The sequence below is a fragment of the Centroberyx affinis genome, unplaced genomic scaffold (assembly GCF_046629955.1).
Source record: "Centroberyx affinis isolate AG114_WGS23_722 - 3 ecotype Tasmania unplaced genomic scaffold, CSIRO-AGI_Caff_v1 ptg002745l_1, whole genome shotgun sequence".
NCBI classification, from domain to species: domain Eukaryota; kingdom Metazoa; phylum Chordata; class Actinopteri; order Beryciformes; family Berycidae; genus Centroberyx; species Centroberyx affinis.
The window spans coordinates 287,077-314,678 of NW_027280909.1; the positions used below are offsets into that span (position 1 = coordinate 287,077).

The 27,602-nt window shown below is 42.1% G+C and overlaps 1 protein-coding gene across 1 annotated transcript; it reads right to left on the reverse strand.

Annotated features, from left to right (window-relative positions):
- Positions 1-2,685: 2,685 nt before the first annotated feature.
- Positions 2,686-21,649, reverse strand: LOC139657694 (NLR family CARD domain-containing protein 3-like). The gene is given in 13 exon segments (XM_071535610.1): positions 2,686-3,896; positions 4,139-4,185; positions 4,995-5,168; positions 9,770-9,943; positions 10,054-11,179; positions 11,182-11,853; positions 12,235-12,463; positions 12,663-12,741; positions 12,976-13,092; positions 13,483-13,596; positions 13,709-13,811; positions 18,902-19,080; positions 21,489-21,649. Coding segments are annotated over 13 exon segments (3,702 nt in total). The 3' UTR covers positions 2,686-3,369.
- Between the last annotated feature and the right edge of the window lie 5,953 nt (positions 21,650-27,602).

Sequence of the window (27,602 nt, forward strand, 5' to 3'; positions counted from 1 at the left end):
AATTATTGCAGTTGAATTATTGCACAAAAAAAAATTGGTATTGCACAGTTAGATATAAGTTATAAGTTATGGGTTATAACTGCTGACAGGATGAAATAAGTTCAAGAGCCAGTCTACTGACTCAGAGTGTCTGACACTCTGAGGGAGGAGTTGAAAAGTTTGATGGCCACAGGCAGGAATGAGTTCCTGTGGCGCTCTGTGGTGCATCTTGGTGGAATGAGTCTTGCACTGAATGTGCTCCTGTGCTTGACCAGCAAGTCATGGAGCGGGTGGGAGACATTGTCCAAGATGCCATGTAACTTGGACAGCATCCTCCTCTGTGACACTGCCACCAGAGAGTCCAGCTCCACCCCCACAACGTCACTGGCCTTGCGGATCAGTTTGTTGAGTCTGTTGGCGTCTGCTGCCCTCAACCTGCTGCCCCAGCACACCACAGCAAACAGGAGAGCACTGGCCACCACAGACTCATAAAACATCCTCAGCATTGTCCGGCAGATGTTGAAGGACCTCAGCCTCCTCAGAAAGTAGAGACGGCTCTGGCCCTTCTTGTAGAGAGCTTCAGTGTTCTTAGCCCAGTTCAGTTTATGGTCAATGTACACTCCCAGGTACTTGTAGTCCTCCACAGTGTCCACACTGACCCCCTCGATGGAAACAGGGGTCACCGGTGTCTTGGCCCTCCTCAGATCCACAACCAGCTCCTTAGTCTTTGCCACGTTGAGCTGCAGATGGTTCTGCTCACACCATGTGACAAAGTTTCCCACCACAGCCCTATACTCAGCCTCCACACCCTTGCTGATACATCCAACTATAGCAGAGTCATCAGAGAACTTCTGAAGATGGCAGGACTCTGTGTTGTAGTTGAAGTCTGTGGTGTAGAGGGTGAAGAGGAAGGGACATAGGACTGTCCCCTGCGGGGCCCCAGTGTTGCTGACCACTCTGTCTGACACACAGTGTTGCAAGCGCACATACTGCGGTCTGCCAGTCAGGTAGTTGACAATCCAGGACACGAGGGGGGCATCCACCTGCATCGCTGTCAGCTTCTCACCCAGTAGAGCCGGCCGGATGGTGTTGAAAGCACTGGAGAAGTCAAAAACATGATCCTCACAGTGCTCGCCGGTTTGTCCAGGTGGGCGTAGACGCGGTTTAGCAGGTGGATGGGTGGATTACTGAACGGGCCTACCGGGCACAGGCCCAGGGGCCCAAGAGCTCAGGGGGCCCTTGAGCCAGAGCCTGATACATGATGATGCTGTCACTAACTTTACATTTACTGCCCTGCAGTCGAAGGGCTTTGTCATTTATTTATTTACCAAAGCCCCAAAATTCCCCCTATAATAACCTAAACATTAGTTTTGAAGGTGTCAACATGGCTCTGTCACAGTGAGTGTTCCCCTCAGTTTATCTATAGTGCTTTAGCAGTAAAGCTCTGCATCATTGTCCAAAGGCCTCGTAATGTAAAGTCATGGTTTACGAAGACCCCAAAATGTTGTTTTCCACTCCTGATCTGTCAGAATAGGACCCACTGACTCATACCAAGTCAGTGGGCAATCAGAGGCATTTTGCACTTTAAAATATGTTTTTTAGGCCTAGAATAATATGTGTTTGCACCTTGTAATTCCTTTGTAACTGTTAGAATTTAGTTTCTCTCCCATAAGGGGCCGGTTCACATGCCGTCTTTTGCACACTCAAATCCATTCACTTTAATGGGGGCGCACGGCAGATGCGCACTGACCGCGACCACGGCGCACTGAGATACAAATATCTCAACTTTTTGGAACTCCGCAAGCGCACCGCATGTCACACAGCCTGAAAGCCTGAAATAAGCCTTGAATCGCTCACCATCCAAACGAAGGTCCAGGATCTACCGGCGATATTTCCGTACTCTCGTATTTTTGCGGGCTTGGAGAGACGGATGCATTCATGGTGAGATCTTTTTCTGCTCCATAGATCAAGAAGTAAAGCTACTACGACAGTTTTACTGCGATGGTAATCCATTATTTCAGATAACTAGTAACAAAGTTTGTTATGTTACCAATGCCAGGCGCACCCGTAGCGCACCGTCCAAGCGCATCGGTGTTCACTGTCCACTCAGCACGCCTCGGGGGGGGCCTTATAGCTACCTGGGCCCAGGGGCCCTTTGTCTCATAATCCGCCTATGCGCCTAATTAGCATGCACTGGGGCCCGTCGTAACTACCTTACACTACTGGAAAAACGCAAAGATAAGGGTGGTGCTGAAGAAATATGTCAGTCATTGGAGAGTGGCCTCATTGTGTCCTCCATATTCTAGTTAAACTATACTGAACAAAAATATGAATGCAACATGTAAAGTTTTCGTCCCATGTTTCCTGAGTTAAATACCATTAATTTTCCATAAAAAGCTTATTTTTCTCTAATCTTCTGTCCAGGTTTGTTTACATCCCTGTTACTGAGCATTTCTCCTTTACCCAGAATTTATCTCAAATGATTTTCTCATATGAACTGAAATCGCCACTGTAGCAGTTGAATTCAAATTGCGTTCACGTGTGCCAGTACCCGGCCTTAGAAACTAAATAGGTAAGACTATCTCGAATTAGAAAACACAAGACTTGCGGTTTTGCCAGTTAGCCTTCAAAATAAAAGCGTTAAATGTTAAATCGGTAGAAATACTGTTTAAACCAGTTACTTTGTATTTAATCGTCAAAGGCTTGTTTGTATTTATAATATGTATGACTGCATTGCTTACAAAACCACAAAATTCATAATGGATCTACCCTCCTAATTAACCATAGTTTGACAAAATTCTGTGGGAAACACTGGGATCTGTGTTTGTTTTGCCCCAGTCCGTCCCTGATGTCAATTGTCGATACTTTTATGCGCACACTCATCTCATTTATACAACTATGGAACAAGATATTGGTTGATTTTAGGAAAATTATAATCACATATTAAGTAAAAAACAATTTTGACAATAAAAAGTATAAAATAAAATGTTTGAAACTGTGCTTGTTTGAAACCAATATGATCAAACAATGTTAATTTTAACTTAAATTGTTGGAAACGTGATAGATGTTTAGCTTGGTGTGACATTAATAAAATACCAAATAAAACAAAGGTCCAAAGGAAAGATATTTTAACCTGTCAATCATCAACAACAGACTCTCAGGTGAACAACAATAACTTGATTCTGTCTGGTTAAATATCTTGTTCATTTCATTTTCCAAATAAAATATCTGGTTTCTTGTACATATGATGTGATTACAAACATTAATATTCTCATTTTAAGGCGTGTGTGTGTGTGTGTGCGTGCATGCGAGAGAGAGATTCTGTACAGAGTGAATATCATTTCAGCAGCTGTCTTTGGTCAGCAGTGTGAGTGTTTCTCTCTCCCTCCTCTATCTGACAAGAGACACTGAAGAGTCATACGACCCAAACCCAAACCCAGGATAGAGTGGTTCAGTGAATGTGGAGTGGAAGGTGTGGATGTGGATCAGTGTGTCAGAGGAAACTCTGTAGAAGGACAGAGAGCCAGCCGGCCAGTCCAGATACACTGCCACTCTGTCAGAGTCAGAGGAGGAGATTCCTGTGGATAAGAATGTGTTATTGTGCCAGGCAGAGTAATGATTATCAGAGCAGTCCAGACTCCAGGACTTTTCATTCCCTCCAAGCCTGCAGTCAGCACCCCTTCCTCTCCTTCTGATTCCTCTGTAAGTCACTCCAATATGAACCCTTCCTTTCCTCTTGACCTCCCAGTAACAGCGACCAGTCAGACCATTTCTACACAGCAGCTGATACCAGTAGTCAAATCTCTCTGGGTGATTAGGATATGGCTGCTCCTCTCTCACTGTCACCTCTCTGTTGTCTCCAGACAGGAGGAGGTCTCTGCGTGCTGTCTTTGGGTCCAGTGTGAGTTCACAGGCATCTGATGGAGAGAAAAAGACACAATTTTTATTCTAATAGAGCTGTTTATTTGTTGATTTATTAACACTTTGACCTTTAATTTCTGAACAGTTTCATGCTGACACATTATATCAGCCATCATCTTCATTCACAGTAGGACTTGAATGAATAGATGTCACAAACTGCTGTGTAGAGGGGCTTTCCATGTAAGCAGTTGAATGTTTGCTTCTTTGTTTTCCTGAATCAAACTAAATACACACTTACACTTCCTCACACCTGGTTTCAACCTCTGGACTCCAGCATGGTCCACACTGTGGGGGAAACAAAGTCAGACCAGAATATTCTATTTGATGATAGAAACATAACCTTCCCTATGAAGGATTTTCCATACATCATATCCACCATTAAACATTAATCAATACTCCTCAGCTTCTCAGTATGACAGAGAAAATGTGTGTGACTCTCAGCCTTCTAGCAGACGTTGCCTCTCCAGACCTGAGAGTGTCCAGTCTCCAGTGTGGATCCTCCAGTCCAGCAGAGAGCAGCTTCACTCCTGAGGCTCCTGGATGATTGTAGCTCAGGTCCAGCTCTCTCAGATGGGAGGGGTTGGAGCTCAGAGCTGAGGCCAGAGAAGCACAGCCTTCCTCTGTGAGCAGACAACGTGACAACCTATACACACACACACACACACACACACACACACACACACCTCAAGTCACATGTCAGATTTTATTAGTAACCTACTGTGAAATTAGTTGGGATAATGTCGTCAAATTCTAGCAAAACTGTAACTGCCTCAAATACAAACAGTTGGCTGATCAGCTTTGTGGTTTCATTTGCTCCAGTGTGAGAGTTCTCCACTCACTTTGTGACAGAATATTAGAAGTCCTTTCTGATGGTTTAGGTTTCAACAACTGAGGCAGCAAGGAGAGGAAAGAATGAAATGTCCTCATGGAAAGTAATTCACAGAGGCTAGGAAGTGTTAAATGTTGGTATCACAATTGGTTTGAAAATTACATGCTCAGAGAAAATCCTCGACAGGTGTTTGTCTGCTGATAGTAACCTGTATGTAAAGCAGGATGTAAATGGTCTTCTGTTGAACAGGTTGAGGGATACTGACCTTAGAGTGTCCAGTCTACAGTGTGGACTCTCCAGTCCAGCAGAGAGCAGCTTCACTCCTGAATCCTGCAGGTCGTTGTTACTCAGGTCCAGCTCTCTCAGACTAGAGGACTGGGAGCTGAGAACTGAGGCCAGAGCTTCACAGCTTCTCTCTGACAGCTCACAGTAGCTCAGCCTCAATGGAGATGTACAGATATGAAATGTTACTCTCTTTATTTAATATGATTGATTTCTGTGTTTTGTTAGGCACTGCTATTATGGCTGTGTATGTAAAACTGGATGAGAAGAATACTGATTTTGAATGTGTTTTAAGATTTCCTTTCCAATTAAATGGAACATTAGCCTACTTTAGTAAAATAGCTCTTAAATCCCGATGTTAAACTTGCAGGGTCTTTACAGGTTCAGGACCAGAGCTGGAAATAATACTTGCCCGTCAGGCGAGAGAGATTTGCTAAAATGTAAAAAGATATTTAAGGAGATACTAAGTAAATGTGATTATTTTTGGAACTCTAAAGAAGCGGTCTCCATTGACTTCAGTTGTTTTGGAGAAAGCTGCTACGGAGCTGTGCTGGGAACCTCGCTGTGTGTTATGTGGACAAACAACTGGCATGAGGGCGAGTAGACATGACAGAATGTTCATTTTTGGATGAACTATTCATTTAAAAGAAAAAGGCCACTCCAGGGGTGTTGGGTTAATTTTATCTTCCATGCATGTGATAAAATTGAAGGGCTTGTCTCTGCATCTGCCGGCCTATCAGGACTCTGCACTGTTGCCATAGCAACAACGCTCAAACCTGAGGCGACTGACAGGCAGCTTTTTAGCTCTTTAGCTCACTGACAGAAGTAGACAACGTAAACAACAACAGCAGCACTAAGAACTTCATCCAGAAAAGGAGGTATATATAATTTTAAAGCACGGTTTCCTGTCACTAACAAAGCTGGGGGAGGTTTTCTTTTCATCCCTGCTTGTTTGTCTGTTTGTCTCAACGGATTTGTTTCAAATTTGTTGGACAGATCGTTCTTGCCCCAAGGATCAGTTGATAAGATTTTGCTGGTGATTTGGATCTGGGATTTCCACCATTAGAGAATATGTTTTTAGCCATAACTGTTGTGCTGCGTTCATGTGCTGGTGGGAAAGTCCAACATCCAAGACTTCCAAGTTGGCTGCTAAACAGCATTGCATTCAAGTGCTATTTTCAAGAGCTCCGGGTAAATCAAACCCTGAAGACAAATGATAACCAAACATAAACCGTTACGGTTGCAGATCTGCAAATTCAGGCTGCAACTTTGCAAGTTGGAGAATTGTTCAGCATTGGTGGACATTTGCGCTGTGCCAAGTGCCTTGTAGTTTACCTTGTTAAATTTGATCATTACATTACTTATACTGATCTAGCATTAATAAAATATGATATAAGAACACAAACTTGTGATTTTGATTCATGTATGTAACTTTAGAGCATGATCTGTCTTGATAAACTTGAATATTACATTATTTATACTGGGCTAGTAATAATTTGTCCGGACTACTAGAAATTCCAGCCGACTAACCTGGTGGGCTAGAACCCAAAATTCTTAAATTCCACCTCTATTCAGGAATACTGACCTGAGAGTTTCCAGTCTACAGTGTGGACTCTCCAGTCCAGCAGAGAGCAGCTTCACTCCTGAATCCTGCAGGTCGTTTTTACTCAGGTCCAGCTCACTCAGACTAGAGGACTGGGAGCTGAGACCTGATGACAACTCCTGACAGCATTTCTCTGTGAGCTTGTTTTGATTCAACCTGAAAAAAACAAAACATTTCTTTTATATTTTAGATATTTAGCTTTCCAGAGAAACTGTCAGTGAGCAGGAAGGGGTTCAGTGTCTTACTCAAGTACACCTGGACAGAGAACATTGGGCGTTTCAGAGATCAAACATGATGCTCTAACCTGCCCAGCCCTTTAATAAACATCGAACAAAAAGTTCGGAAATTTGTGTTTGGTAGATTATTTCTCTGTTGTAACAATGCTTCTTGGCAATATATTTTATACCGTTGGAAAGCCTGTTTATTTCCCTTTTAAATGGTGCCTCATTTGTAAGGAACATGCATTTGTGGGATGAGCAGCACAGCTGAGTATGTGGGTTGCGCTCATGTAAAATTTGCCAAATCTTCTCTGCCAATGCCAAACAGCTTATTCTGCTGTTGCTATTGACTCTTGTTTGGTGTTGTTTGGTGGATTGGATGATTGAAGTCTATCAGTAACAAGGAATATTGGCAATTTTACAATTTATTCATTTAACAAACAGTCAGGAGCCTCAGTAGCGTGTGGAAGAACCATACACAGCCACAGCCTGGCACCTCCTCCTCATGCTGGTCACCAGCCTGGTCACACACTGCTGTGGGATGGCATTCCACTCCTCAACCAGGATTTGTCTCAAGTCAGCCAACGTGGTTGTGTTGGTCACTCTAGCACGAACAGCACGCCCAAGCTGATCCCATAAGTGTTCAATTGGGTTGAGGTCAGGACTGTTGGCAGGCCATTCCATTCTCTCTACTCCCAAATTCTGGAGGTAGTCTCTGATAAACCCGCTCTGTGGGGGCGAGCATTGTCATCTTGGAGGATGGAGTTCGGTCCCAGACTGTGGAGATATGGGATTGCCACTGGTTGCAGAATCTCATCTCGATATCTCTCTGCATTGAGATCGCCTCCAATGATGACAAGCCTCGTTTTTCCAGTGATGGAGATGCCGCCCCACACCATCACACTGCCTCCACCAAAAGGTGTTACTCTATCGGTGCAGCAATCAGCATAGCGTTCTCCCCGTCTTCTCCACACTTTGACCCTACGATCCAACTTCCATAGGCAGAATCTGGGCTCATCACTGAACATAACGTTCCTCCACATGTTCAGGTTCCAGTGCAGGTGCCAATCAGGTACCTGATTGTCAGCACCTGGGGGTACCGGAAGCTCAAAACAAGAGTCAATAGCAACAGCAGAATAAGCTGTTTGGCATTGGCAGAGAAGATTTGGCAAATTTTTCATGAGCGCAACCCACATACTCAGCTGTGCTGCTCATCCCACAAATGCATGTTCCTTACAAATGAGGCACCATTTAAAAGGGAAATAAACAGACTTTCCAACGGTATAAAATGTACTGCCAAGAAGCATTGTTACAACAGAGAAATAATCTACCAAATACAAATTTCTGAACTTTTTGTTCGATGTTTACAATTAAAGGAACACAGTAGTAGAAAAGAAGAGGAATACAACATGCATACATTTTTATCAAATAGGGTTTTTACCATGCAAAATTATTTTACATAAAATATACATCAAAAACACCTGGTGGGCTAGAACCCAAAATTCTTAAATTCCACCTCTATTCAGGAATACTGACCTGAGAGTTTCCAGTCTACAGTGTGGACTCTCCAGTCCAGCAGAGAGCAGCTTCACTCCTGAATCCTGCAGGTCGTTTTTACTCAGGTCCAGCTCACTCAGACTAGAGGACTGGGAGCTGAGACCTGATGACAACTCCTGACAGCATTTCTCTGTGAGTTTGTTTTGATTCAACCTGAAAAAATCAAACATTTCTTTTATATTTTAGATATTTAGCTTTCTAGAGTGACTCTGTCAGTGAGCAGGAAGGGGTTCGGTGTCTTACTCAAGTACACTTGGACAGAAAACATTGGGCGTTTCAGAGATCAAACATGATGCTCTAACCTGCCCAGCCCTTTAATACAATTAAAGGAACATACAGTAGTAGAAAAGAAGAGGAATACAACATGCATACATTTTTATCAAACAGGGTTTTTACCATGAAAAATTATTTTACATAAAATATACATCAAAAACACCATACAATGTTATACTGTAGTTACAACATATTGTTACACAAAAGCATCATAACCATAACCTCTCTGACAGCTTACAGACACTCAGCCTCAATGGAGATGTACAGATATGAAAATGTTACTCTTGTAGCGGACTCTATGGACATTATTCACCATAATCTGTGGTATGGACATTATTCACCATAATCTGTGGTTTGGGTATGTTTAACACACGCAGTTATATTGTGTGCTTTTCAGGGTTAGGGAGACACGGCCCCTTTAAGAAAGTCTGTTTTTTCTGAGCAACGCCAGCTCGACGTAGGTTTGTTGTGTTTTGGGCAGTGCCATGTAAATTAGCTAGCTCAGTCGGTTGTAAATAAATGACACACGAGTTGGTGTAGTCAACGAGAGAAGTTGTCCGTCTCTACATTCCTGCCACTTCTACACTCTGTTATTAATTTGATTGATATCTGTGTTTTGTTAGGCACTGCTATTATGGCAGTGTATGTAAAACTGTATGAGAACAATACTAATATTGAACATTTTCAAGGTTTCCTTTCCAATTAAATTGAACATTACTTAATGGCTCTTAAATCCCAGTGTTACATTTGCAGGGTCACCGTTTACAGGTTGAGGAATACTGACCTGAGAGTCTTCAGTCTACAGTGTGGACTCTCCAGTCCAGCAGAGAGCAGCTTCACTCCTGAATCCTGCAGGTCGTTGTTACTCAGGTCCAGCTCTCTCAGACTAGAGGACTGGGAGCTGAGACCTGATGACAACTTTTTACAGCATTTCTCTGTGAGCTTGTTTTGATTCAACCTGACAAAACAGATAGAAATGTTTTACTTCTTTGCCTTGTTTGACAAATGCAGAAAAATTGAAAAAATGAATACAAATCCATCATAAAACAGCATGCAATGTTTAGTTACAAAACATTGTTACACAAAAGCATCATAACCTGATCTTACCTGAGAGTGTCCAGTCTACAGTGTGGACTCTCCAGTCCAGCAGAGAGCAGCTTCACTCCTGAATCCTGCAGGTGGTTGTTACTCAGGTCCAGCTCTCTCAGACTAGAGGACTGGGAGCTGAGACCTAAGGCCAGAGCTTCACAGCTTCTCTCTGACAGCTTACAGCCACTCAGCCTGAGGAAGAATTAGTGATGAACAACAAGTTTGAACATCTTTATTTTTTCTCTTCTGTATGAATATTACTTTTAATATATTGAATATATCCAGTTATGGTATGCACCTACAGAGCCATACTGGAGGCTTTGACCACTGGCAGCAGCCTCAGAAGAGCCTCCTCTGAAGCAGAGTATTTCTTCAGGTCAAACACGTCCAGTTCCTCTTCTGATGACAGTAAGATGAAGACCAGAGCCGACCACTGAGCAGGGGAGAGTTCATCTGTGGAGAGACTTCCTGATCTCAGGTACTGTTGGATCTCCTCCACTAGAGAACGATCATTCATCTCATTCAAACAGTGGAACAGATTGATGCTTCTCTCTGGAGACGGATTCTCCCTGATCTTCTGCTTGATGTACTGGACTGTTTTCTGATTGGTCTGTGAGCTACTTCCTGTCTGTGTCAGCAGGCCTCGTAGGAGAGTCTGATTGGTCTGCAGTGAAAGGCCCAGGAGGAAGCGGAGGAACAAGTCCAAGTGTCCATTTGGACTCTGTAAGGCCTTGTCCACAGCACTCTGGTAGAGGTGTGTTAGTTTAGATTTGTCACTTAATAGTGTCGACCACCAGGATGTTGATTGAGTTTCTGACAGTAGATTGACACCATTGTTGATGAATGACAGAAAGACATAAACAGCAGCCAGAAACTCCTGAATGGTCAGATGGACAAAGCAGAACACCTTGTCCTGGTACAGCCCACATTCCTCTTTAAAGATCTGTGTGAACACTCCTGAGTACACTGAGGCTGCTCTGATATCAATGCCACACTTTGTCAGGTCGGCTTCATAGAAGATCAGGTTGCCTTTCTCCCGTTGCTCAAAAGCCAGTTTTCCCAGAGAAAGAATCATCTTCCTGCTCTCTGTAATCCAGTGTGGATCTGTCTCAGCTCTCCCATGATACTTGATGTTCCCGTGTTTGGACTGAACCACCAGGAAGTGGATGTACATCTCAGTCAGGGTCTTGGGCAGGTCTCCTCTTTCACTGGGTTTCAACACATGGTCCAGAACTGTTGCAGTGATCCAGCAGAATACTGGGATGTGGCACATGATGCGGAGGCTTTGTGAAGTCTTGATATGGGAGATGATTCTGCTGGCCTGCTCCTCATCTCTGAATCTCTTCCTGAAGTACTCCTCCTTCTGTGGGTCAGTGAAGCCTCTCACCTCTGTCACCATGTCAACGCACTCAGGAGGGATCTGATTGCTGCTGCAGGTCGTGTGGTTATCCAGAGGCGAGAAGAGGGAAGCAGTTTCCCCTTGATGAGGTTTGTCAGCAGCACGTCCACGGAGGTTGACTCTGTAACATCAGTCCAGATCTCGTTGTTCTGGAAGTCTAGAGGAAGTCGACACTCATCCAGACCGTCAAAGATGAACACAACCTGGAACTTGTCAAACCTGCAGATTCCTGCTTCTTTGGTCTCAGTAAAGAAGTGATGAAGAAGTTCCACCAAGCTGTACTTTTTCCCTTTCAGCAGATTCAGCTCTCGGAAAGTGAATGGAAACGTGAACCGTATATCCTGGTTAGCTTTGTCTTCAGCCCAGTCCAGAGTGAACTGTGTTAAGACTGTTTTCCCAATGCCAGCCACTCCCTTTGTCATCAATGTTCTGATTGGTTCATCTCTTCCAGGTAAGGGTTTAAAGATGTCTTCGCATTTGATTGTTGTTTCTGGTCTCACTGGTTTCCTGGTTGCTGCTTCAATCTGTCTGACCTCATGTTCATCATTGACCTCTCCACTCCCTCCCTCTGTGATGTAGAGCTCTGTGTAGATCTGATTCAGAAGTGTTGGGTTTCCTGCTTTAGCAATCCCCTCAAACACACATTGAAACTTCTCCTTCAGATTGGATTTGAGTTGACATTGGCACACTGCAGCAAGAGTTTCTGAATGAACAAATTACATCAATCAGTGCATGTTGCTGTAAATATGAGACATGTTCACATTTCTCAGTGAATGCATACTTTTCCCAACCCCATGGCATCTATTCTGCTCATCACTGGTGGACAAACAGGTCCTGACTGTGTGTGCAGTCGAATGTGAAAGGCAACTGTGGTGGGCTTTTTTTTTTTTTAATAACAATATTGTGTTCAGCATTATACACCCAGCTTATGATTCATGAGGATTGTGCTCATTCACCTTCCAATCTGGAATTGAATTTCTTTTTTGAGAAATGTCTATATTTACAGCAGAGTTGTAGATGTAAACATCTCCCATTTTCCCTCCCATTTCCCCTCTCCATGTTAAACCTGTTATAAGCCTCTTACTGCTCTGCAGAGAGTCAGCCAGCTCCTCCTGCTTCATTCTCCTCAGGAAGTGCAGTGTGATCTGCAGAAAAGCCTCTCTGCTGCTCCTCCTCTGCTCTTCCTCCTCACCGTCCACCACCTCCTCATCCTCCCTCTGCCTGTCTAAGCATTCTGGGTAATCTGGACTCAGAACCCTCTGGAATCTCTTCAGCTCGTTCTTCACAAAAGTGACGATGTTCTCCTCAAGCAGCTGGAACAGAATAATATTTGAATTAAACTTTCTTACTAAAATCGTGAATAACAACATCAGATCCATCTGGCATAGACTGAAAGCCCACTGGTCTAAAGAGTGCAGCTTGAAGACTGTTACGACCAGAGTGGTTGTTTTGTATTTCATTTGTAGCTGAAGTAAAATGTAAAGTAAAATGTGTTGTTGTACATTTACACACCATAAATATGGAGTTCAGGTCTGTTTGAAGCTCCTGAACAGACTGACCACTGGGAACCTCTGACCTCTCCTGGTGGAGTCTGGAGAAAACATAATGTATTAGGTCATATAATGTCACACACACACACACAGACACACACATGCGGTTAAAGGTGACTATGTTCTGTGCAACGCAATGTGAACTCCACTGTAAATGCTGCTCTGATTATTTTATGTGATGTTTTGAGAGAAGAAACTAAATCAACAGAGTATCATGACTTCTTTCCTCTGTTCAGTAGAATTTAATAACAAACTCATCTGTTTTCAATTCTTACCTTTGCTCAGTAGAGTGCTGTCCATCTTTGAACTCAATAGGATGACTCATAGACCGGTCACTCTTCATGGACACACAGCTGGGTACAGGGGAGTCTGCTCTCTCCTGCTGGATCCTGCTAAGGATTGATAAAACAGGGGTGGTGGCAGTAAAAATGTTAGAGGAGCAGGGTTTTGACCAGCAGATTGCCAGTTTGAATCCCAGTACCAACTTTGAAAGTCAGAGTGAATATGTAACTCTTTCCCCACCCTGTGCAACTACCACCAATTAGACCTTGAACAAGTATCTCAACCCCCAGAGTGTTCTGGTGGAGCTGCTCAGTGACCAACAGCAGAAGACTGTGGTTGTACTGAGCAGCTCTGGTATGAATATCTGTAACTGTATGGATGTGAAGCAGAGCAATGCTGCAAAAGAGCATGTATGCAAAGTAAAACCCTTCTGGATAAATACAGTAATTGTTAAAAATAAGAATATAATGTTACATGTTTTAAGGCAAATAACAACTTACTTTTTGTCTGATAAATGCTGTTCTTTAAAATTAATAAAGAAATCCTTGGACTGGTCACTCTTCATGGACACACAGCTGGGCACAGGGGAGTCTGGTCTCTCCTGCTGGACTTGGCTTCAACACAACAGAGACAGAGCTTTTACTCTGAATAATGATGGGTTAATGATTTCACTGCTGAGCTCTGAGATGGAGAACAGTCATGGACAGTTAAAGATCCTCATCTTACCTCTCAGCTTTGGTCTGGTTGTCCTGTTCCCCAGACAGAGTGGCTTTAGAGGGAGGGAGCCCCTCCTCTCTCTCCTCAGACAGACTCATAGTAGAGCGAACACCTTTACACAAACACACCCAACATGCTGTGGGCTGTGATCACTCCTGTCAGTAGGCTACAAACACTTGTTGGAAAACCATTGGAAGTGTTGAGTTATGCTTTGAGCCTAAACTGCGGGTTTTCAAACAGACACACTTTCCTCTTTTTATAGGCTAAATAAGCTAATCACATGCAGTAATAGTATGATAAAATATATGCTGAGTCTTTAAAGTATAATACTCTATAAACTGTAAAATGTTGCTTAGACTACAATACCTTTTGTCGTTAAATAATCTGCATCACGCCGATAAGTGGAAGTGAAAATAGCAGCTTCAACAAGGAAATCAACGAGAGAGTAAGTGGAAGTGAAAATAGCAGCTTCAACAAGGAAATCAACGAGAGAGAGAGACTGAATCTGGTTTGATTCCTGTCTCTTAAGAAAAAAAACAAAAACATTGGAAAAATAGACCAGATTTTAAATTTAGATTTTAAAATCGACACCTTCATCATCATTTGATGCTGCATGATGACACTGGTCTGGTGTCATTTTACTGCGGCGGATTTGCTATGATTCAATTTATTCAGCTTTTTTGTGAAGGCAGACATTTTAATAAAAAAAGTGTTAAATCAAAAGCAGAAACAATGTTCGTGACATCTGGATAGGATTCATTATTACAAACATGTGATGTATTGCAATTGGTGCAGTTGTGACAGTGTGCCACCAGATGGCACTGGTGGTCAGTTATAGAGTAGCTGTCAGGGGAGCAGAGACTAGGACCCAAATGCAAGACCAGCAGAGAGGCAATCTTAACTAAAGCAAAGGCTTTAATTAAAGAACTGAGGCAGAGTACAAAAACAGAAAAATCCAAAAGGGCAAAACTAAAACACGATGACAGGCAAAAGGCAAAACAAAAACCAAACCTGGCCGGCGACAAGGCAGAAGATTTCCACATGAAACACAGGGTAAAACAACAGGTAACAGAGCTAAACACAACAAGTAACAAAAGACAACAAACTAGCAAGGACTACAAAGAAACAAGACAAAATATACACACAGACTGATTACACAAATGAGGGACAGCTGGCTGGCAGGGGAGAGTTCGGGAGGTGATTGGTGGAAAGCAGGCTGGTGAAGGGGGAACAAGGTAACAGGGCTAATGGGCTGACGGAAGACAGGTGTGTGTAGCAGTAGGAGGGAAAGTCCGAGGACATCTGGTGGCTGGCAGGAGGATGGCAGGACTGGGGAGTGAAAAGAGTAGGAGAGGCAGGCAGGTCAGGAGGTGAGGCAGGCAATGGGACAGCCGGTCCCATGACAGTAGCAGGGTTAACAGTATGAGAGAACAGTTCCTTGACGTTACCTGAGGGATGTATATGCAATGTTTGACAATAAAGCAGCTTTTGGATGAGATCTCTACTGCCATAGTGAACCTGTGTTAATAAAAACACAGCACACCATATCTAGCCTGTGAAGATGGTGAACTTCAAAAGAGGGCAACTACTGCAAAGTAGGTCGACTGTAGTAAAAATAAGTTTTAGAATGTGTTTCAAATAAATAAATGAATAAATAAATAATGCACTCTCATATCTCATTTATTTTGACTCATTTGCCTCATTTTCAGTCATTGTAGATGACACTATGTGAAATTACTATCGCCCAGGTTGCATAGCATTATGGGCAAATTTTTACTCTGTTAAGTTCCAGTTAATAATATTACTAAACCCAGGGGTGCTGCTAGAAATACTGGGGTCCTGACAAGATGTCCCACTGGGCCCCCCCCACCACAATCTGTTACTTAGTACAGTGACAGCAGTTGGTGAGAGGTTCACTCTGTGTGTGGTGCTACAGTTTGGGCAGGTAGGAGCTGGGCAGCAGGTGGGGATGACTGACAGCTTGGATTTCACCTGAGATCGTGTCACTGCTTTATTTCTGAGCACTTATTGCAAATAAGTTTAAAAATGCAGGTATAACCCCCTTGACTTGACATTACTCCTATATTAACCTCTCTGCATTGGTTGCCTGCAGAGACGGATTGGCCATCTGGAAGTTCTGGAGAAGTCCAGGACCTGGCCGGCCTGGCCCATTCGGCCACGCACACATTGCTAAGATCTGAATGACAGAATTCTTGTTATATCTGAGTCAGATAGAGTTATCGCAACAGTTGCCACAGAGGGCGCTAATGCAACCATTTGGTTCCTGAGCCTCATAACACCCGAAGAAGTACGTGACGGGAAGTCAGATCGCGAGCCACAGTCAAACGGTTAGCTTACAGAAAAAGGTTTGCATGCATACATAAAAAAAGTCCAATTTACTTCACATGTCATTCTCATGGTTTTGGATGTTATGGGTTACAGGACAGTTGCAACCTGTTTTCCTTGCCTCGGAAAATTTGACACGGCAAAACAGCCGCGGGAGCAGGGCGTCTATCGGTTGTTCCTGAGTTAAATCCCATTCATTTTCCATAAAAAGGGTCTCTAATCTTTGTTTACATCCCTGTTACTGTTATTTCTCCTTTGTGCTCCACTCAGCTTTGTGTGTGTGTGTGTGTGTGTGTGTGTGTGTGTGTGTGTGTGTGTGTGTGTGTGTGTGTGTGTGTCTCCCTCAGACGAGAGCCATAGAAGAAGCAGAGAGCGAGATTGCGTCCGCCACCGGGGGACATCATTTTCTTCTTTGTGTATTAGGTGTAATGTCTTGTTTTGTATAAATGTGATAGGTTGGTTATATTTATTATTTTACAATCGTTATGAGTGCAGAGGGTTAAGATAGTCAATGGGGTTGCTCTTCTACAAAGCCTTAACGCTGTAACTCCTCGTTTGCATTTCTGTAGAGTGTCTGCCATAATATCACAGTTTGTAGTGGAGTGGAATTATGAGCGCAGTGAAATAGTAAATTCCAGTGAGGATCTGAAACTTGATTTGGAGTGGGCTGGTGTGAAGTTCACCTTGCAAACGAAGGGTTGTCGGTGTGGGTAAACTAACTGTGGGATAATATCTGAACTCATGTTGCTGTCTTGACAATCTAGGACACTTATAACCTTTGCTCATTCGGTTGATTTACTAGTTGATTTTGTATGGTAATATTTTAATAATAATAATAATAAAGATTGTAAATTTGTACTTCTACCTGCTGTGGTGGTCATTGGGGGATCCAGAGAGCCATTTGGCCTAGCCATCTGTGGTGACAATTAGAACATATGATTGCATCTCTTTGATAAAGAATTAGTGATTATTAATACTTTTCCAACTTTTTCCAGCTTTTCCAACCCCATCTCTTTTAGGATGCCACTATGAGTCAAGCACTTCAGCGTTAACGAGTGTCTTCATGTGGGTTTTTTGTGTTGACATAAAACAAGTAGTAAGGATATCATGTTGTTAGACCTGAATATGTTAAGTGATCCTATACAATTCCAGTCCATTCATAGCTGATTTGGCTACTTTACAATATAACTGTATATATCAAGCTTACTGGAAACAGTAACAGTAAGTAACAGTGAACTAGATGTTAACTAAAATATTCACTCCAAACCTTGGGCGGAGGAGTTCTGAAGTCCTGCGAATTTGGACTCAAACCCTGTTTATGTTTTTATAAAGCTATCAAAAGTCAAGAAAGCCACAATCAAGTCAAATGTAAATTTTATGCAGACATTTGACAGAAAATACAAATAGCTGTACACACATGTGCAAGAATTCACTATAATAGCTAGTTAGGTATATGTTTCCATTTACAAATAAACTTCTTTGTGGTTTCTCCTGCACTATCCATGTTTGCGTTTTTTTGTTTAAAGTTTTGGGGGGTAGGACAGTCTACGTCACCTATTTCGCTATGAATTGTGGGCAAGTTCCTCAGAAAGGTCTGCAGATGGGCGTTGAAAAGTCCGCATCAGAGTCCTTGCTGGTTTTTCATGATGAAATGATGATGAAAGAATTAGATGAAAATTCAATGTGAACGTAGTTATAACTGACAGTAGCCCCGACGATCTGCCTGACGCTCACTATTGCAAATTATTTTACGATATATTTAGAGAACATTCTACACAGGCTAACTATAAACAAACTGTTTTTATAAGGACCTAGTTGTGAAGATGTTAGTTGTTAAACATCCATCTCTAAAATGTGATGTAATGACAAAAGAACTGTAATAATAACAGAATCAATGCAATGTCATTGTTTTTTATTTTTATAAAAGTAGAAAGAAAACAATGTAAATACATTTCAAACAGTCACTAAAGATATCTAGCGTGTCTGTGTTTTGATTTTAGATTCTGATTTACATGGATTATTTCACAAATACACAGGTGCCAACTATTTTAACACCAAGAGCAGCAGAGTGAACAATATGACTTTTCTTCAGAAAAGGCACAACACTCTGAATCTGTTGGATGCTACTCAAGTGTTCCCTTCACTCGTTAGCTTGCAGCTAGTAGATCCATTCATTTCAATGAGGAATGCTAACAACACTAGCAGGTCATTTTTATGGTAGCCGGAGAATAAATGTAGCATGTTCTTTTTTGACAATATACCACAAAGAAACATACTGATAAAATGTGAACTTGAAAGAATCCCAATAACCAGTGATGCAGTGGCAAATAAAAAGATGAAAACTATGACCTCCAGACAGTGATCACCACGAGGCACCAACCACCAATATGAACAAAAATCAGTTATACATGGAGAAAAAAAAAAAAAAAGACATACCCTTATATACTTTTCATCAGTTTGATACTGCTGACTATGAATTTATCTCTGAAAAATATATATCAGCCTAGCCAACATTACATCCCTGCCTTTAACTCCAAAATCAGTTGTCCACGGTGGAGTGAGAACGCAGCCACCGCCACTTCATCTGAGAAGGTAAAGAAAGTGGACCTGTTAGTCATATGAACATCATCATTATGGGTTTGTTCCCTACCAATCCTTACATGTAGACAAAGGAGTAGGCTCAGAAAAGGAAAACATTTTTTGCAATCTGAGACTGTTTGACACAAGCAGTGACAAACTTTCCTGCAGCAGTCTAAGGTCTGGATTTAAAAGTCAAAGAGCAGGTCAGGATCAGAGATGGGAAATTATCTCCAGCCAGCAGCCAAAAATACTGCTAAATGTTAAGTCTACTCTAACAGTCCCCGTTTCCTGCCCTGGTTAGCATAAAGGTGGGCGGTGGGGGTCGTGGCTTGTACATGCCGTGGAAGGTGACAGGGATGACGGTGTTGACCTCTGCCCTTGCTAGCTCTCTCAGGTCCCTGGCATCCAGCACCAGCAGGACGCCCCGTCTCTCTGCCCCCGGCTTTACCACGATACTCAGCAGCACACCAAGGACAGAGGCACAGGAGGTTAGAGCGTGTGTGTGCTTTGTATTCCTTACAGAGTGAGATCCAGTTTGACTTTTGAACCTGGAGAGTGAGGACATTGTTGCCAAGTGGGAGGTCCCCATTTTGTCAAGGGGCTGTTTCAGGGTTAGGACTTGGTTTTAGGGTTCAGGTTAGAATTAGGATTAGGTTAAGGTAGTTATGTTTCTATTGTCATTTTAATAGTTTCTTCAGGTTCGCAAAAAATAGATTTTGCCGCCCACTTGAGGCAGAAAAAATATTGTCAATTAACAAACTTCTGCAATAAATAGCAATCAAAATGCATTTGTTGACTAAATGATGTAGCAACATTTGTCTGTCAAATATTTGTCCACCACAGCCTCTCAGAAATGTGTACTCACTGTTTTCCATGTGTAATTGTGTAATGTGTAATTGTCTGACAGCTTTGATAAGACAAAAGGTGCCACATGCAACACAGTGAAGCACTATGTGATGTAAAACGGCTTATTCACCTGAAATAAAACCAGATGCGGGCTATGTGGCACGAATGAGATAACAAAGTAACAAAGACGAAGGTGTTTCCCTGTCATGATTATTTGAGCATGAAAAGAAATGATTTTGAGCATGAAAGATGACTTGTTTTTGCAAAGAGCCATTTTCCAAAATATAATGAATGAATGATTTGTGAAGTGTAGTAAATGTCAGCAAGAAAATGCTGTCACATCGTCAGCATGTAAAATATATAGATGGAGGTAAGCAGTGATGGAGGCCTAGTGGTTTGGTCATCAAAAATAAACAAATAAAAAAACATAAATAAATAAATAAAAAAACATAAATAAATAAATAAAATCAGCAGTCTTTATTGAAAATCATTCCTTTATTATGTTTCCCCTATCATACAAGTTTGATACAACTCACTACAGGCCAACTATGAATTTATATCATATATCATTTATGTTTTTTGTCACCTTAAAAAATGGGTAAACTCTTCCACAAATATAAAGTTGGTCAAACTGGCTTTAGGCGGTTTACTCTCCTATAGAAATGAGTCCAGGGGCCAAATGCGCATTATGAGTATATTTACAGATGAAAGATGTCAGAAATGGAGACACTGTTGGAAAAAGGTCCAGTAGTTATTTTATGCTTCTATGTTGCTAGCTGCTAGTTCTTGGAGTCAGAGAACAGCTGTGTCACACGTGATGCCACAGTGCAACATTCCCTGTTTAAATGCTGTTTCGAATGAGAATCATCACTTGTCCCCACAGACTTGACCCGAGAGCACGCTTCGACTGAAGACACATTTTCACATCAATCGGCTATATTCATTTGTTCATTCATTTATTAACTTATTAATTCATTTATTCTTTCATTTATTCATTTTTGGTTAATTCGTTCGTTTATTCGTTGATTTGTTTCGTTTTTGGTGGACTTTTTGTTTGTTTCTGTCCGGTTTTTCTTTATTTTATTTTTTTTTTGGTTAGATTTTCACAGCAAAAGCCGGACCTGGTTAGGACTTGGTACCATGGGCAGCGCCCTCTCCAAACCGGTAAGACTGACTCATTTTCATCTTTGTAGTGGAACAAATGTGTCTTTCTTGTTTTCACGGTGTAACTTGAGCTACAAGTCAGAAACTTTGTGAAGGATGGGAAATGCAGCTCAGAAAAAAGTCGTGTGTCGACTGAGATGTGACGATTCCGAGTAAAACACAGTAATTGTTTCATTCATTATGAATTATTGTGGATTTGTATGGGTCCGTGGGGTCAAAGTGTTGCTAGTTCAAGGAACTTCACTCTAAGCTTCTGTACAGCGCGCGGACACTGGACTTGTTATTGTTTGAATTAAGCACGCGCTTTAGTGCGAGCCGCTGTTCTGACTTTAGAACGCTGTTGACCTCAGAGCGAACACACACACACACACACACACACACACAGACGCTATGAAAAAAATGGTTTCTGCAGCAAAAGCCACGATCAGCGATATTGTCTGTTGATAATAAATAAATAAAAACTTTATTTAGACAGCGCTTTTCCCAACAATCGTTTCAAAGTTCTTTACAAAGCAAATAAGATATTAAATAGATAGCCTACAGTAAAACTGGATAAAAAAGGAAACAATTGGACATTATTATTTAACAGGGGCTATTCCTAAACTAAAATATATCTTTATTATGAAACAAATTATTATTATTCATAGTATTATTGTTATTATCATTATTATTATTGTTGTTGTTGTTGTTGTTGTTAATAATAATAATGATAATAATAATAGTTTTGTCCTGAAGTACTCTTACTCCAATTTTGTAAGTAATCTGTGTTTCAAAAGTGACTATACAATTTTTGATTAACAATTAAATTAAATTTTTTTTTAATCAATTTAATGCTTCACGCTCTTCTCTCCACCTTTCTCCCCTCTCCTCTCCTTCCTGCTCCCCCTCCACCACTTTGTCTCCCTCCTCCTCTCCCCTGTCCACCACCATCTCTTCCCTCTCTGCCTCCATCTCTTCCTTCTCTGCCACAATCTCTTTCCTCTCTGCCACCGTCTCTTCCCTGGAAGCTGCCATCTCTCCCCTCTCCTTTCTCCCTCCTCCTCTCTCCCACTTCCACCCCTGTTTTTCCCTCTTCCTCCTCTTCCTCCTCCACCCGTTGCTCTCTCCTCCTCTTCCCCCTCAAACCCTGTTTCTCCCTCCCCCTCTTCCTCCTCCACCTCTGTTTCTCCCTCCTCCTCCTCTCATACGGGTTTCTCATACAGCAGTAAGAAACTATAGTCTACTAGCATGAATGAACACCTGCCTATTACTGTACATTTATGTCATGTCTGAAAACAGTTTCCTATATATATTTGTCTTGAATATCACATTGATCAAAATGGATGCTCTTTCCTTCAAAGCTCCCCAAGAGGCAGCAAGGTGTCACCCCAGGCTAAACCCCTCCCAAGCACAGGTAAGAGAAATTGTGCAATTTTAAACCTGTTCAATGCTAAGCTAACTAGACCCCACCAACTTCAGTTTGTAAGTTTCCAAGTACAACAAGATTCTGTGGTGTGTTTCTCAGCATCAGTCGATCAGCTGGAGAGCTCAGGAGACAGAGACAGATCCCAACAGGGAGCTTGTGTGGTGAGAGAGACATAGGGAGAGACAGCAGAGATGGAGAAAGAAAATACATGTATAAGAGAGAGAAAACAGTCATTTTTCAATGAGCTGTTTGACAGAAAATGTACTGAATAGTTACTCATGGATAGAGTAGTTTAGAGCCTTATTAAAAAGGAAATGAACCCCTCATCACTCACCATGTTTCTTTACAGCGGGATCACAGTGTCCAGAGCAGCTACCACCTCTCTGCAATCATCTCTCACCTCGGGGAGAGCATTGACTGCGGTAATTAATGTCACATACATCAGACATAAATATGGATCCGGGACACACACACACACACACACATATAAACAAACACACCAAATAAAGCTTAATCTGCATTGTGTTTCCTGTGTCCCACACAGGTCACTACATCAGTGACATCATAGAGGGACACGGCGGGGAATGGGTGACCCTGGATGACTCCCGTGTGACGAGGACAGACGAGGCCGCGGTCCTGAAGGACAGAGAGGACACCGCTTACCTCCTGTTCTATGTCCTCAGGTAAGGCTTTGCCCTCACTGCTTACAAGAAGAATCAATGAACTGGCCTGTTTGAGCCTTCCAGCAAACTTAGAGAGTATTGAGTGAATGCCCCGTCTTCTTTGTCCTCTTTTCCTCTAGTGGTGCAGGTGAGGGGGACCCTGCACCTCTGTAGCAGGAACAGGAGTCATCAGGAGCTGTTTGCACCACCACCAGCTGTTTGCTCCTTAGTACGGTGGCCATTTTAGGACATCCTCAGCTGCCTTTGTCAGTCGTAGATCTACTGTGTCAGATTTAGATGGAATTGTATCAGGTTTAGCTGTGTTTTGTCAGACTTAGATGGAGTTGTATCAGGTTTAGATGTACTTTGCCAAACTTAGATAACGCTCCTCTGCAATGGAGGGCGGTCCCGGCATTACAACCAAGCGCTTCCAATCCTTCATTAAGGAAGGACTGGAAGCGCTTGATTATAATGCCAGGAGTAGTACATCTAAACCTGACACAAGTCCATCTAAGTCCGACAAAAGACAGCTAAACCCGACACAAGTCCACCTAAATTTGACAGTAGATCTGCGAATGACAAAGGCAGCTGAGGATGTCCTAAAATGGCCACCGTATTTTAATTCTTTTGTACATAGTTCTTTTTTCCTTTAATTTAGGCACTTAAAGGATAAGGCTGGTGTTTTTTAATGCATTTCTTACCGTCAGCAAATCCTATGAAAATAACAGAATCAGCAATGATTTTGTTTTGCCAACAAGTCTCGTCCATGTAGCCGGTGCCCAATGCAGCCATGTCCCAGCAGCCATAGAACTCCACTGTATTAAAAAAACGATTAAAAACACGTCAAAGAGCCATGCCGTTGCTCTGGCAACATATTTCATCATCGCGATGCACCGGGCCGGCCAACTTTTTCCTCAAACAACTTAATAAGCCGACCGTAAACACGTTTGCGATCTCAGTAAAGTAGTTCCTTAGCACAGAAAATAGTCCCCCGTGTAATGAAGAATTTGTTCCCATTTGAATTTGATTTGGTAATAACTACAATAGCCTGACTTTTCGTGGTAACAATTAGCAATTTAAAAAAATGTTTTTAAATGGTACGTGGGAAGTCAGAAAGTAATGGGAGTAGAGCAAACGCATTGTTGATTTTGTTATTTTCATAGGATTTGTTGATGGTAAGAAATGCATTAAAAAACACCAGCCTTATCCTTTAAGCAATAAATACATTTTCTTAACTAAAAAAGCTTTTTTGTCCGAGCCTTTTAGCCTTTTTGCAGCGTGCAGAATTATTTTCCCATTTTTCTAGTTTACAATATTTTGATTCTATTTATCAATTACAAGATTCGACAGTACATCATATTGTTGTTTTAATAGACAAGCCTGAAACAAGCAAATGTTACTCTCCTAATTGCTACTCTATAAACTCTACAGTATAGTGCATGGATTTAACTATAGAATTCAAAGAGATAGTCAGAGGTTGTATTGTAAAACAGAATAATTGCAAGCGTATCAATAATTTCTTACACTCCTAGAAGATACTGCCACCCAAACTGATACTGCCATTAGAGTTTTTCACTTCATCAAGAATTAAAGTGAAAACTTAAGGTGCAACTTGATTGCAACAGAAACAAAGCGGAGCGGTAATATGTTGTTTGTTGCCAGGCAACAAAAGTAGCGCTGAGTTGTTCTCTTGAGAAGTGTTTGTTGATTTTTCTATCCCGCCGACAATAAGCCTGTTGTTCATCACGCATGTCATTAAGTATCGTCTCGGAACAACTTCATCTTCTGATCCGAGTACGAGTACTTTGGGGCCGGATCGGAGCCGATACCGATACTACAGATAGTATCGGTGCACCTCTAATATAAACAAACAGCCACACACGCGGAACAGCTGTGTTGTTGTTTTCACTTTTTTCCTAAAGCTTGTCAAATTGGGGCCAAGTAATGGCGAATCGATGAAGCGAGCGAGTAAACGTTTTCAACTAGTAAACCTGCTACCTGCCTCTTCACTTCATTGTGGCACATGTAACCTTCAGTGGGAGAAAAATCTGGCAAAGCGAGACTGGCAACCGGCGATATTTCTCCGTAGGCACGTTTATTTTAGCCATTAGCCTTTATATTATGCACAGTTTGTCCTTAAGGGCTTCCGTCGCCCAGGAGCTTTGCTGTGTGTGTGTTTACAAAATGTGTTGAGGTTTCTATCACCCTCAGGTGGTCAGAAAAATCGCTTAGTGTAGCTTTAAGCTTTTAGTTTCTCGCATCCAGTAGCCTACTGCAAAGTTAATACACCCATCCATATCAAACTTCAGCAATATGTTAAGGCTTCTTTTGGAGCTGCATTACGTGAGTCAATTATTTTGGAGTAAAATGTCAACTGGAACCTTCAAACTTCAAGGCCATGGTGTGACTCCAGGATGAGATAAATGTAGAGTAACATAGTAGCTCCACTTCCATTTCTGAGTTTGATGGTTTAGGAGAGAGGGAGGAGAGAGAAGGCCCTGTTGTTTTTAACAGCATTTAAATAGCAAAACCACATAAACAATTGGTAGTTTAGTTACACATACGCTGTTGACGGTAGTGGAACTTACAATTCTCTACAGAAATAAAACTATACAGGCAGTACATTATTTTAGATATCATTGCTGATATGTTTTATTGCATATATTATTGCAGTTTATTTCTGTGCAAAGTGCAAGGTGTGCATGAGCACAGTTGTCAAGGTGCTCAGGTTCTTCACTTGAAGAATTGGAGGTTTGTTGAAGTCCGAGGTGGAAGTGGACGCCATCTTCTCCTCCTCCTCCTCCTCCTCCTCCTCCTCCTCCTCCTCCTATGTATTTTACCTTGAGCTTTTTACATGTCATTTTCCTGTGTGGATGTTAATCCAGATTGCCTTTGTATCAAGTTTGAATGTATCAAGTGATTGGCTTCAGGTAATTGTGTGTGTGTGTGTGTGTGTGTGATTGTAAGAAATCATTCTGACAGTTGAATACATGTGTAGTAGACTATTAAGTGTAGTGTGAAGGTTTAAAGGGAAATGTCTGTTGATATGTTTTTCATACTAAAATAAAATGTTAACATCTGAGTTGCACTTGAACTTCAAGGTGATTTTTTCAGAGAAAGTTGACTGTAGAGAAAGTGTCAGAATAAACATTTTGCCTGAGCTGTTGATGCTCTTCACTTCAGTGTGTGTTTCCTATTCCTAAGTGCTGAGATGAGCATCCGTAACACTTCAATGATCTGTGTTTATTTAAAGAGCTGTCAGACTAGTCTACAGAGCTTGGTAAGTCCTGGAGGGTCATTCAAAGAACAGAGAAGCTGCTCAAACCAATAACACCCCGAAAAAGCCTCCCCCCTTATCCATGCCTGTATCACTGACCGGGCATGCAGGGCACATGCCCCAGGGCCCCAGACCACCAGGGGCCCCAAAATATTCGAAGTCCCGTGTCCCTGTTCAATGCATTTTACAACATTTCATTAATTTCAAGTGAAATGTGCAGTCAGGCAGGACCCTGACAGATATAGGCCCGCAAGCCACAGTTTATGATTATGGCGGCCCAAGTCACAGACTCTAATGACATTTCTTTTGATGCGGAGGCCCCAATCACAATTATTATACTGCCACCTCTTGTTTATGTTTATAATGTAATTAGAGATATGTTAAATTAGCATTTTGACTAGTCATAATGTAATTAGAGATATGTTAAATTAGCATTGTGGTTGGTCATAATGTAATGAGAGATATCTTAAATGCTAATTTACAATATCTCTCACTACATTATGACTAGCCAAAATGCAACTTTAAAATATTTTAGATATCTGTAATGACAACTACTGGAACTACCACTACTCGGCCTATACTGCTGCAGCAGCTGTAGTAGCAGCAGCAGCAGCAGCAGCAGCAGCAGTGTTGTTGCTTGCCACTACTGACTACTACCACCTGGCTTAAAAGTACTGCTGCAGCAGCAGCGGCAGCACCCACCACATTCCCTGGAGCCCCTGGGAAAGCTCTTACTGTGGACTTTGACAAGGGCCTACAACCCGATAAGATAAGATAAGATAACATTAATGCCCTTGGGGAAATTCAGGAAAAGTAGCTGGTGAAGCTACTTTTAATTATTTTTTTCCTAGTTAATTTTGAGAGTGTGGACTGGGTTGCGGGTTTGCGTCTCTTTGTACCAACCACCAGCTCTTCAACAAACCACCATCACTAACTGCCAGACCGCACCTTTGGAGCGGCTGGCAGGTTGGCTTCAGCGGGACGCAAATGGCGCCTCTGCGTACCGACCACCACCTCTTCAACAACCACGTTCGCTAGCCGCCACACCACCTGGTCCAAACTATCAAAATGAACTAGAATAGCTACTGGTCTGAAATGAGGACCATGTAAAAAGGTTCCCAAAGAGAGCCTCTTGCCGGTCCAAGCATCAGCTATGCCAGCGCCCAGGGGAGGATACCTTACCGTGGTAAAGTATGAAGCTCAAGACCTCAAGTGGGGCCTTTTATGCTCTGGGCTGCTGTGACCAAACACGTCAGAATTCTGATAGTGATGTCATCAGTGCAGCTGAGACAGGCTCTGATAGGCAGAGCACAGTCCAGTGATGATCCAATGATGTCACAATCAGTTAGAATGGCGAAGCGAAGCCGTGTTCTGATTGGTTCTGAGTTTGGATTATTTGAAATGGTATTTAGCCTATTACGTACAACTTTATTTCTATTTGGAGTAGGCTTGTAGATGCATGCATTTACAAGTCAAACTTTTCAAGATGAATGGATGTAAAATAAGTCAAAATTTATGCGCAATTGGGTGTCACATGCTTCTTAGGTGTGTGTGTGTGTGTGAGAGAGTGATATAGGCATAAATGTTGTCTAACAGCCATGAAGCATAAACACGCCACCAAGC